This window comes from Adiantum capillus-veneris, chromosome 7 (assembly GCF_014529385.1).
Source record: "Adiantum capillus-veneris isolate H3 chromosome 7, ASM1452938v2, whole genome shotgun sequence".
Classification (NCBI taxonomy): Eukaryota; Viridiplantae; Streptophyta; class Polypodiopsida; order Polypodiales; family Pteridaceae; genus Adiantum; species Adiantum capillus-veneris.
The window spans coordinates 32,375,492-32,388,553 of NC_140937.1; the positions used below are offsets into that span (position 1 = coordinate 32,375,492).

The 13,062-nt window shown below is 49.2% G+C and overlaps 1 protein-coding gene across 2 annotated transcripts in view; it reads left to right on the forward strand.

Annotated features, from left to right (window-relative positions):
- The window catches only part of LOC147453647 (U-box domain-containing protein 43-like), a 39,726-nt gene extending 27,692 nt beyond the window's left edge, over nt 1–12,034 (forward strand). The window contains exon 3 of one of the 2 annotated variants that reach the window (XM_086515767.1): nt 9,966–12,034. In XM_086515767.1, coding sequence (XP_086371893.1) covers nt 9,966–11,386 — 1,421 coding nt within the window. In that variant the 3' untranslated portion in view covers nt 11,387–12,034. Of the gene's footprint in view, nt 1–9,908 lie in introns of both variants that reach the window. The other variant, XM_086515766.1, reaches the window with a different exon arrangement.
- Nucleotides 12,035–13,062: the final 1,028 nt, after the last annotated feature.

The window sequence follows — 13,062 nt, forward strand, 5'->3', positions numbered from 1 at the left end:
AGTCTAGTGCATGAGTACATAGAGTCAGTGTCTATTGAAGAAAGTTTCTGTCCTTTGATTGTTTTTGCAAGCGTAATCTGTTAAGTATGGAGCTTGATTGGCTACCCGCCCACCCCCCCCTGTCGCCTTCGCCCCCCCCCCCCCCCCCCCCCCGCCCCCGCCCCTTGCTGTCCTTGTGCTGCCCCCCTGCCTATTCCCTCTCGCGCGCAGCAGCCTGCCCGCCCCCCTGAGCGTTTCCTAGCCCGCTGTCATTCCCGCCGCCTGTCCGCTGCCGTCGCCAGCCACAGCCGCTGCCCACCTCCTCCCCGCTGCCCATGGCCAGCTAGCCCCCCCTTGTCTTGCTGCTCGCCCGTTGTCCCCCCCCCCGCCGCAGCCCTCTCCGCCTGCCGTCTCCTTTGCCGCGCCCGCCTCCCTGCTTTTCACTTTTAGCCATCACCTCCCTCCCCCCCCCGCTTCATTGTATTTGACCTCTCCTGCTTGTCGGGTCTCGCCAAATCCTTGACGTGCTCGGTCCCGCAGGAGTTGTCATCTTCATCGACGTTTCTCCGCCTTTTCTTCACAGCAGTAGACACAGATGGAGGCTCATGCTCCGCCACAAGGAACTCCAATGAAGTCTCCTCGCCCGACCACGCTGAGCCCATCATTCGACTTGCTCTTTCACCGACAGAGCAAGCGAGCCTAGCCACAGAGGTAGAGCGCCTGCAGGCGACTTCTGTCATCTGCAAGATTCTCGGCACTAGACCTAGCAAAGGAGAGCTGCGTGATCTTCTCCTCTCTCATCACATGGGGGACCCAGGAGTTACAGACATGCTTCAGACTCTGTGGCCATTGGCCAAGTTTGTTGTGACCCCTCCAGATGCAGCAGGATGTAGACACATTGTGGTTCACTTCTTTGCTGGCACGCAGTGGCCGCCATGCTATGTACACATTCATGAGGACTCCTGGACAGAGGAGGTTGCTTTACGCACGGCTTGGTCTACCTGTGCTTAGGTCCGACACTCTTTGCAGTCACGTTTATCTAGAGCACGCTCGGATGTGGTTTACTCCCCATCTAAGCCAACCTCGAAAATAGCACATCTAGCTGCTGCGACAGCATCTGATCTCTCTCGCTCTCCATGAGGATCGTCTCATGGAACGTGCAGGGATTAGGTGGGCCCCAGTTTCAGCGTCAGAGGGGTCGATTGCGTCAGGAGCTTTAGCGTTGCCTTGTGGGAGGAGAGATTGACCTTCTTATGCTACAGGAGCATCATCTATGTGAGAGCCGCATTAGACGATGTGATCAGCTCTTGCGTGGACGATATGATACTTTTTGGTCAGTTGTTTTTGGACCTGGAGGCATGCAGGGTGTGGTATGTATGACTATTGCAGAGTCTCTCAGCAGGCCATTGTGGGCAGAGGGATTATTGTGCCAGGCAGGGCTCAGTGGATCACTATGCAGGTTCAGGGTTGCCTTGTGGGCTTCCTGAACATATATGCGCCCAATGTGGCGAGTGCACGAGCAGAGTTTTGGTCACAGATTGTTGAGTCTCTGCCGCAAGCAGAGCAGTGGTGCATTGGGGTTGACTTCAACATGTTGGAGGACCCTTCTGACAGGATTGGTGGTAGCCACGCTACTGTGTAGGGAGTTGAACTGGCAGCTTGGGAGAGGTTTTGTATGACTCTGAGGGTTTCGGATGTGTGGCAACACTCTAGTTTTGTGAGGCCCCCAGACAGCCTGGCCTTCTCTCGTTTGGACCGCAGAGTGGGAGGAGTGAATCTATCGCGGATAGATCGCTTTTACACTAGTGACTTCTTCGGTGACTTGGGTGGGACAATTGGCATTTTGGCAGGGACTTCCTTCTCGGACCATGCACCAGTGATCCTCACAGTGACAAATAGGCAGAGGCGGGGGAGCACGATGCTACGCATCCCTGAGAGGTTCTTGCTGGACTCTGCACTCAGAGAGCGAGTGGAGGCTCTTTGGACAGAGAGCTTGGACATGCAGGATTCTCCTGCTCACAGAGTGGCCTCAGGACTAGCTCAGCTTAGTCGTTTCTTTCTCCAGGAGTCCTTGGCTCGCCTGACTGCAGCGAGAGAGGAGCAGCAACGTCTGAGATGGGGCGTTGCTTCCTTGCAGAGGATGCATGAGCAGCATCCAGACAATCCATGGCTGGAGGAGCAGTTACAGCAGGCTTGCCAGGAGCTTGTTAACACAGAGGAGCGGCGCCATGAGTTTGCTTTCCACCGACAGGTATCTCAGTGGACGCAGGTGGGTGACAGAGTGACTGGTGGTTTCTTCGAGGCAGTGGGACCTCGGCATACGCATGCCAAGGTCAGTCAGTTAAGGAGAACCGGCGGGTCAGTCGCTTCTGAGCCAGAGGACACGCGTGCAGTTGCTACTGACTTTTACCGCGAGTTACTATCTGCAGAGCCTCAGTCAGAGCGTCAGGATGCATGCAAGGAGGAGGTGTGGGCACAAATGCCTTGCCTTGTGACTGAGGAGATGCGTCAGAGACTTGAGCTGCCACTTCAGCTTGAGGAGTTGCACACGGTTCTTAGTGCACTCCCCGTGGTAGCTGTCCAGGTGAGGATGGCTTGACTCCCAGTTTTTTCTTGGAGTACTCAGGCTTGCTTGACCCAGATCTCTATAGTGCTTTCCAGTACATCTTGCACACAGGAGAGATGCCTGACAGCATGAGTGAGGGTCTGATCTACCTCATTCCCAAGGAGGGTGGCTCCTTGGATGAGATTCGACAATGGCGCCCCATCACCATCCTCAACTCAGCCTACAAAATTCTTGCCAAGGCTCTGAGTTTGAGGATCCAACCACTTCTAGAGAGCTTTATTCATGGAACTCAGAGTGGTTTTGTCAAGGAGCGTAGTATCCTTGACAACATCTTTACTTTTTGGGAGGCTTCTGCCCTAGCAAGGCTCCGTGGTGAGGATCTGGTGATTCTTCTTCTCGATTTTGAGAAGGCCTACGATAGAGTTGACTGGGACTTTCTTGGGGCACTCTACGCAGGATGGGCTTTTCAGATGCTTGGATCAGAGGGGTGTCAACTTTGTACAGACGATTACACAGTCAGGTACGTTTGTTAGGAGGTAGAGGCGATCGTTTCATGCTTACACGTTCGGTCAAACAGGGCTGCCCTCTTGCCCCCTTCCTCTTTCTGTTCTATGCTGAGGCGATGAGCAGGATTTTGGTGTCGCAACAGCAAGTTGGTTTGCGGGGCTTAGCACTTTCTATTCGGGGAAATGAGCTTCTGGACGCTGAGTTTGCTGACGACTCAGCCTTGTACTTGGATGGCTAGGAGGCCAACCTTCACAGGTGTGAGCAGACTCTTGAGACCTTCTGTTGTGCATCTTGCACACTGATCAACTGGAGAAAGACAGTGGCTTTCTCGGTTGGTAGTGCTCATGTGCCTGATTGGATGCCAGGTGAGGGTTTCAGGTGGATTCCCCCAGGGATTGCAGTTCGGTACTTGGGCTGTAAGGTCGGTCTGGACTTGTCTCCCGAGCAGCAGATTGCTCCCCTCCTTCTGTCTATCATGAGGAAGTTGTTACACTGGAGCTCAGCACGACTTTCTTTGGCTAGCAGAGTAGTAGTGGCCAACCAGGTGTTGTTGGCGACTATGTGGTACATCACTTCTTACTGGATCTTCTCTAGTTCTTGTATCAGCGTGGTAGAGAGGCTGATCAGGAACTTCCTTTGGTCAGGACGTGACACTCAGATAGCCCGGGCCAAAGTGGCTTGGCAGGTCATCACTCTTCCTTGTTCACAGGGAGGGCTTGGGATCATTGACCCAGCACAGCAGAGCAGAGCCCTTCTTGGGAAGTTCATAGTCAGAGGACTACTTCCAGGTTAGGAGCCCTGGAAGGATTTCTTGCTACAGCGGCTTCGTGCTAGGGTACCTCAGGCGGGAGGCCCCTGGCGACCTTCGACCAATGGATCTTCACAGAGATGCGCAGAGTTGGTTTGAGCAGGAGACTGGAGGACTGCTTCGCTGTGAGTTTGCTTCGATCTTGGGAGCATTTGTGACGAGGCCTAGAGCAGCGACAGCCTACTTGCACGGAGGAGCGCCTACGACAGCCCCTTGTTTGGAACCTCATGGTTAGCACTTAGAGAGGCCACCTGGTTGGTAGTTGGCCTCATGTTTCCTGGGGTCCCATGGCAGCGGGTCCAACACACTCTTTAGGTGACTGGTTGGAGTTTTCAAGCTTGTCAGAGGAGTTGCAGGGTTTCCAGCTACAGGGCATGAGAGGGGTGCAGAGCATGTGCCAGGACATCTTAGAGGCAGTTCCAGCTGAGTGGCTCACACCTCTCGAGCCAGTAGCACCCAGATGGATGGGAGAGCCTTCACACGACTGTAGGTTCTCATTTCAGTTCGGGCCTGCTCAGAGACTGTTCCCTCCCTTTTTTTCGAGTTACAGGGTGAGGGACGCTTACAGCGAGTTGCAGTAGAAGCTCCGCAGGTGGCAGAGTGCTGTTTTCAGAGGATCCGAGTGGTGGGCATCTGTGGGGGACTTGTGTCATCGATCCTGACCCAGCAGCTCTTGAGACTGGACTCTGGAGACTGTGGGCTTGGGAGTGTTGTCCACTGGTATGAGTACAGTGGGATCTTGGAGAGTGGCTTTGGAGGGACCCTTTCTCTTCTGCAGACCACCCAGGTGTCCCTTTCTTTCAGTACACTGTTCGGCTGGGACGTCACATACTGGCAGCATAGAGAGAGGCTCGCCCCGCTGCAACACCTCATTGGCAAGAGGAGGGTCTCACAATTGAGTTCTTGGCAGCCTTTTGGGAGAGGTTGTGGGACTCCAGACAGTCGAGGCGAGTCACCTTGTTTCAGTGGCTGGTTGCACACAGAGCTACAACAGTTGGGAGCTGGCTAGTGCATAGTGGTCTCTCGGTCGCATGTGTAGCTTGTGACCATCTTGTGGAGAGTCAGCGTCACTGTCTTTGGGACTGTCCTTTTGCACAACAGGTGTGGCTTCGTGTTCTTCGGCTGATGCCTGCTCTTTCCACGGCTCGACAGTACACTTCGGGAGCAGTTGCCTGGTCTACCCTCACGGGCCCGACACTTCAGTTTGAGCTATCTTCCACCAGTAGGATGATAGTGATGCAGGGGGGGCGACCTACACTCCAACCTGCCACAGAGCTTACTCCACAGGAGTGGTGCAGTGAGAGAGAGGAGTGTTGGGAGCTCATTAGTGGCCTGACACTCTAGTTCATCTGGCGGGCCCGTTGCTTTCGCATCTTTGAGGCTTGCCCTGTGCCACCAGCAGAGACTGTTTGCGATCTTTTGCTAGAGCTGATCCACACTCTCAGAGGACAGCTTGAGAGACTCCAGGGCAATTCCGACTGCATGCGGGAGCGTAGAGAGGCTTTCCTTCTACTCTGGTGTCGTCGGCCTTTTTACACCATGGTCGAGTGTGTACTCAGATGGCACTACTGTTGTCATCAGCGTGTGACTACTATCTATCCTTTTTGTTGATTTCTTTCTTATTATTTATTTACTTTCACTTTTTGGAAACACCCCTCGGGAAATCTAACTGCCCTGCATTGCATAGCTAGTGTGGAACTGTTCAGAGGGATTCCAGGCATGAGGGCAAGAGAGCACTAAGGTTGGACAAGGACTATGGTTAGCCAAAGTGGGGTCATTGATTAGCCAAAGTGGAATCCTTTGTTACAGAGGCTACATTTCAGTTCTGGGTGTGGCTGCAGTGTACAAAGGGGGTCAGATGACCTAGAAAGATACAATGGCAGCATCTCCTAAAATTTAGGGAACTGCTATTTTGGGACCTGAAAATGTGTTTGCGTCATTACCTCCGGAATGACAAGAGGAACATTTTATTACTCTGCCGTGGAGTCAACTGTGCAACCGGTCGGGAGATTTTTAGGCGGCAACCCCGAAACGGGAAATAGGCTGTACATGTGCCAAGTGGCACATTTCTGTGCACTTTCCTCATGCATGAATAAGTGGCGCTGAATTTGAAGGAGAGAGGGGCTCATTTGCAGTTTTTGTCATAGGATAAGAGCTATGGAGTGCTTCCTTTCCCTCTTATGTATAGTGCGGTGCCAGGAGTGATGCCCTGCACGCTACACACTGCCCTCTCTCTCTCCCCTATGGTAGTATGTTATGCCCCTCTAGTGGGCTTTTCAATTGACCAATGTACAGTTGTGTGGGTTCATGCGCGATTGTCGAGGCAAGAGCCTCTTGCACAGGTACTGGATTAGCTAGTGGCTAATCCCCCGCAGGTACAGGTGATTCGGAGAGGTTTCACGTCTGAAATCTCGTCCGATTCAAAGGTCAAGTAGTCCTACAGGTGCGGGAGCTCGAGGACTTGCTACGGATGCGACCGGCACGCGAAACGGAGCCCGAAACAGTAAATTACAGCCTGCTGTGTATTTTTGCAGGTTTAGGGATTTGGCCCTAAACGAACCCTAATGCCCCCAGGAGGTTCGGGGACGCAAGGGGACCGTTGTACAGGTGATCTGGCGCATTTTCGGGGCTGAAAACAGAGAATTCAGCGTGCTGCAGATTCTCGCCAGGTTTTGCAAAGTGCCCGTATGCGTCGGGAAAGTCACTCAATGCGTGGGAATACTGACTGTGAAGGGTCCTAGTACAGTTATGCTGCCGAGATCGGGCCGGAACAGTTGAAATTCAGCCAAGCTTGTGCGGGGCAGCTTGTAGGGAACCACAACGTTTATTTCCTCTTTTAAACAACAAAGAAATACCGAAAGAGGCGCCTAAGTTAGGGGCCAATCTGGTGTCGGTCTTCTCATACAGGTGCATTCTAGCAGCCTGTATCCCTTTCCCCTTTGTTGTGTCTTGAAAGTACAGGTAAAGTAGGTGACAAATTAAATGGGTGAAAGCAAATAAGGTTTAAGTCTAAGGTCTACCGCCCTTTTTGGATTAAACAGGCTGGTTACAACCGTCCACCTGTGTGGCTTTTCCCTCCTCCCATCTCTTGATTTAGCCTCTTTGTACATTTGATGTTTTTCCATTGGGAGAGTCTCCCCATCATGGTTGTTTAGCCCTCTCTCGCAGAGGTGGTTGTAGCCCTATAGGTAGTTTCATTAACTAATAGAAGGATTTTTTTCTTGGGAAAAAAAAGGTATGGAGCCTGATTTAGCCATTGTAATTTTCTATGTTAAAAACGCACATTTGTAAGGCCCTTGTTATGAGGAGAAGCTATCATGTGTGAAGAAAAATCACTCGCCGGAAACCAAAAGTTTCGACGGGATATTCATTTTCGTCGGAATATTATGGCCGGACGGAGGCCGGAAAGTGGTCGGAAAACGGCCGTCGATTGGCCGGTAGTTAATGGTCGGTGGCCGAATTCACTGGTCAGTGGCCGATTTCAAGTCGAACTTGTCTTCTCAAGGGCGGCCACACATGGGTGCATGGGAGAATTCAACTCGGACTTGTCTACACAAGGGCGGCTACACACGACTGCCTCTCATGAGAGAGGGCAGCTCTTTTGGCCTAAAAGAAGGCCTTTTCTACACACATTTCGGAGTGTGAAGTTGATGCAACAAGGTGGGTGTGAGGTGGTGAGAGTGAAGCAAGTTGGGAGCTCTATTAAGGGTATAATCCCTTTGTAACCTACTTCTTGTTTGAAGTACTAAAGCCATTGAGTGGTTGCTTTCCCATGGATGTAGCCCACATTGGGTGAACCACGTATATCGTGTGTGCTCTCTCTCTCTCTCTTTTCTATAATCTCTCGTGTGTGAAAATTTCTCTCTCCATGAAGTAAGCTACTCTACTGTCTATTCGGCTACATCCTATTTCCTAACATAATCGAGAGTGATTACAATTCTTTCAAGAGGGGGGAATGTCACAAAGTGATGATGTGGCATACCCAACGAGAATAGAAATGGCGGAGTGGACAAGAGAAAGTGAACCCAAAAGATGGCCGATGGGGCCTAATGGGTTAGGGTTTTGAAAACCTAACCCCTTGCAACTTAAAGAACTTATGGAGCACCGGCTGAGGGGCCTAGGCCTTACATCTAGACCCGATTTTCGTAAAATGCACTAACTGCTAACGTGGCATAAGTGTATGGACTGTTGACGTGGCAAGACTTTACAAATTTCTTTGTGAAGCGTTGCAGTGCTGACGTGGCTGACTGTACGGCTTTCCTTAAGTTGTGCTGGCAGCTTTTTGGCAGTTTTCAGTGTGGCTTTTGGATGGGTAAAAGTGCTTTTGAACTGATGCTTTTGGGTTTTTGCTTTTGGGCATCCCTTGTATAGTTTATAAGTGCCCTTTGGGTAACTCTTCCTGAGAGCTTTTGGACGCAGAGTCTCAGAGAGAGTTGGGCAGTGGGGGTTGTACTTTGCGAGCATATAATAAAGAAATATCGGAAGGGGCGCCCGTCTCTGGGTTTAGTGCATCTTGGCTCGGAATTTCACCTTGCCATGTCGACTCTCCTTCTCTTTCTTTCTCTCTCGTCAAGTTCAGTGATTTTGCAGTTTCTGTTCGTGTGTTGCTATTGATTTCTCGCTTGGAGTGTCCAAGCCTGTAACAATTGATGACGTTAGTGGGGATGTTGTAGTATTTAGTCAATACTATGCCTAATGAAGTTGACGGTAATAATGTATTATGGGTGACTACCAGGAGCTATAACTGCACTTTCCTTCATAGGTGAATTTGGGCTCTTCCTGGAGCTGAATTCATTTAGGTATATGTTTTAGTCGTATTAGCGGTCGTGCAGATTTCACATTGTCAAGTTTTCGGTTGAGTTGCGATGACCAGTTGGTACTGTGGAAATTCTTCCTATTTGTAGTGGTGCGTATGCCCTATCAACTACCTCTTTTTTTGTTGCATTAATTCTCTCTAAGCTTTTTACTACTGCTAGGTTTCATCGTGGCTAACTCTGCCTTGGATCTTTGGAGTCATGATAGAAACTCGGTATGCTGAACTTTGTGTAGATGTATGCTCATTTGTGTGTCTTGTGGTGTGTGTTGTGTTGGGAGCGTATGTTAGTACCTAGTTCTACACCCACTATTGGGCACTGATGACGTTAATGGGGATGTTGTAGTAGTTTAGTCATTATATGCGTGATGAAGTAAGTGGTTATATTGTCTTATGGGTGACTATCATGAGTCTATAGCTGCACTTTCCGTCATAGGTGAATTTGAGCTCCTCCTGGATTCATCTAGGTATATGCACATCCTCCAAGATCTGTCTTTTTTCTGCACAAGTAGCACTGGTGAACAAAAAGGCGAAAAACTCGGCTGGATCAAGCACTTCTCCAGTAAGTCGTTGACTGGCTCGTAATTTCTTCTCGCTGTAGTTTACCTGCAGCATCTGGTGCTCTTTGGCCTTTTGCCATTCCACTGCTGCTGCTACTTCGGCTCTGGTTTTGCGGCTGCTGCCCCATCGATAGTTGTGATACCTCTGCTGCACTAAAGCCCTTAATCCCTTAATATCTAGAAAATATTATCGGGGGGGGGGGGGGGGGGGGGGGGGGGGGTGTTCAAAAGAGTTGATTACGACGCTAGAGGCATGTTAAAGGTAAAAGAGGCAGATAGGAGTAACAAAATCAAAAACTAGTTAGTCAAGACAGATGGGAACAGGGAGTGAAGGAGGTGAAAGGAAAGGATGCTAAGCGGAGGTCTTGGCAGATGAAGGTGACCAAAACTGAACTTCAGGGGGGCGAGGAGGATTGTGTTTCTTCTAAGAGGGTTGGAAGTTGGACCTATATATCCAGGAATGCATGTTATTCTGTTACCTTCATGCAAGAAATCTAGTCAATTTCAATATTATATTGTGCTTGTTTGTCTCTTCTATCATATATCATACTCCTTTTTTGCCTCTAAAGGAAGGTTTGCCTGAACTTACGTTCATGAATCTTGTGGTTCATTTGTGCTTAATGGAGGTTGACTGTTGGAAATAAGCAAGGATTGTTACATTTGCTGGTCGACTAGGTCCAGAGATGACAAAAATACTCATGGCTAGTGCATTGGCCCGGATGGGTCTCACAGAGCAAAGTAAAGCCACCATAGCGTTGGAAGGAGCTATACCACCGCTCGTGAAGATGATGTCTGCTGGCAAGCTTGAGGCCAAAACTGCAGCCTTGGGAGCTCTGCAGAACCTTTCGACTCACCCTGAAAACCGAGATCCAATGATCGATGCTGGGGTCATACCTCCATTGTTGCAGCTGTTGTTTTCTGTGACATCAGTGTTCATGAATTTGAAAGAGCAGGCGGCAGAAACTCTTGCCAATTTGGCTACAGCAGGCCCGATGGAGAGTCTTGTTCTAGATTCTGATGAAACAATCTGTCAGCTTCTGTCACTTCTGAATCTTGTTGGACCAATCAATCAAGGGCACCTTCTTCGAGCTCTGAATGGGATGGCCTCTCCTGCTGCAGCATCTTCTGTACGAGCAAAAATGAGGGACGGGAGTGCAATTCAACTTCTTCTGCCTTTCTGTGAGTTCAGTGACGATGAGGTTAGAGTCAATGCTGTGAAGCTTCTGTTCAGCTTATCTCAAGACTGGGCAGCTGAGGATTTATCGGATTACTTTGGGCTAACTTACATACAAGCTTTGGTGAGGCTTCTTGGTTCTTCAAGAGAGGATGAAAGAGTGGCCGCTGCAGGCATCATAAGTAACCTTCCAGAAACCGATTCTCGTATGACTGAAATGCTACGATCAGCAGAAGCTTTACCTGCAATTGTGCAATTGCTGAAGGCAGGAGGTTCAAAGTCTTTCTCACGAATGGTCAAGGACCAACTTATGGAGACTGCTTCACGGGCACTGATAAGGTTTACTCGGCCTGCGGATCTGAGACTTCAGTGTTTGGCTGCTGAGCAAAACACGATCCCACTGCTGGTTCACGTTCTAACAGTTGGATCACAGCTTGCCAAGAAAGAAGCGGCCCTTGTGCTTAGCCAGTTCTCTGAGAACTCGAAAAGATTAAGTGTGCCGATGTCTGCTTCAAGACGCTTTTGGTGTTTCACATCGAAAGCCCAGGAGTGCTGTAGAGTTCACATGGGGCAATGTTCTGTCAAGAGCTCATTTTGCTTGGTTGAAGCAGGTGCCATTACTCCTCTAGTACAAGTTTTAGAAGAAAGAGAGAGCGAGGCTCATGAAGCAGCGCTTTCTGCCCTGGCAACATTGATGAAAGATGAGATGTGGGAGATAGGTTCGGAAGTTATTGCCGAAGCTCAAGGCTTGAGGGCAATAGTTAGAGTGCTTACAGTGGGGACGTCAGGTGTCAAAGAGAGAGCAGCTTGGATGCTAGAGATGTTTTTCCGGGTTGAAAAGTATAGAACAGAGTTTGGAGTACAGGCACAGATGCCACTCATAGACCTTGCTCAGAAGGGGAATTTGGCTACAAGATCTTTGGCAGCAAAATGTTTAGCACATCTAAAAATACTACACAATCAATCAACATATTTCTAAGACTTCTCTTAGCCTCCGAGCTGTCTATGGCTTGTTGGCGTCAGAAATAAAACCGAGCTGCTCCCTTGAACTCTTCCATCACTTGCAATGGTGCTCCTTGAGTTTGAGGACGCAGGAGCTTTACTGTAAGCTTTAATCTGGTTAAAAAACTAATACAAAGGCTAACAAGGACACTTGGTGACAGACATTCTTCATGTGACGTATCATCAGTTCTGGCTGCCATGCAGCATGCCTTTGGATTTTGCAGGCAGTTAGAGCCTGTATGTAATATCTTTCGAATTTTCTGCAGTCTGGATGGCTCTGATTAATGGTGTCATAGTGACTCCTTGTCACCAACATTTCAACATGTGGATTCAACTTCATCAATCTTTCATGCTACCCTCCAATACGAAGTCTCTATGGAGCACACTCCGCCATGTCTCAACCTCACTGTCGATGCTAAAACCCGGTTATCAATGCAGCTCTGATCTGAAAGTGATTGCAGTTCGTGGTAGGGTTGCTTTGCAACATTCTATTGTAATGCTTAATTTTAACATGGGTTGGACATGATACTCGAATCAACTTAAATGTGTATTTTTAAGAGCCCCTCAACATGTAATTCTCATACAATTGTTTAAGCATCTTATGGCATGAAAGATTTTATTGGTACTCCAGTTGCCTGATTGAAGTCCTGCTGACATTGGCAGGCTCTATGTTTTACATTTTCTGGGTTTACTGTACTCTAGGAATCAAGCTTGCAACAACCCACACGCGCACACGCACAGACGGGGATCATATTGACTTTATGTAATTTTATGGTCTCAAGATCTTTGCAGACATAAATAAAGCGTTCAAATCAAGACTGAAGCTCATCAATTGTTTCAACATTTGGGATTGGATTCTCCACGTTCTATGCACTGAAGAGTTTGAACTGCTCTCTTTCTATGATGGCTTAGTGGCTGAGCATTTTATAAATGCCAGGGATCTGCTCGTAGAGCTTCTAGTAGTGATGTTCAGTCGTGCCATGTGTTGAGGGTTTGCCTGATACTTGGAATTTATCTACTATTGTACCTATCTTCAGGTCAGGAGATCCTATGGAGCTTGGCAATTATCGCATTATCATGCTTGGACACACATTGGCAAGGTTGTACGCATCCATTCTTGAGCCGCAACTGAGTAGATGGGTAGAGAGGGAGGTACACGTGCAGCCGGGCAGGCAGGGTTCATGAGAGGTTTTTCTACTCTTGACCACATTCGGACACTCATAGCCATTATTGAGGAGGGCAGATCACATGGGAGACGGATCTTTTGTAGCTTTGTGGACTTCCACAAAGCATTTGACACAATGCCCATAGCTAGATTGATGCGCAGACTACAGGAGATGGGAGTACCCACAAAGCTGATTTGGGGGATTATGGCATTATACAGGTCAGTAATGGGGCATGTACGCACTCCAAAGGGGTTATCTACATTAGTTCACTCCACTATCAGGGTGAAGCAGGGCTGCCCGCTCTCTCCTACTTTATTTGGTATGTATGTGGATGAGGTTTCTGACTATATTGAGAGGGTGATAGAGGTGCACAGCTGGCAGGGACATGGATTCCACTATTGTTATATGTTGATGATTTTGTGTTGATTTGCGACTCTCCGGATGGGATGCAACGTCACTTGGATGCTTTGCATAGGTTTGCCCACGT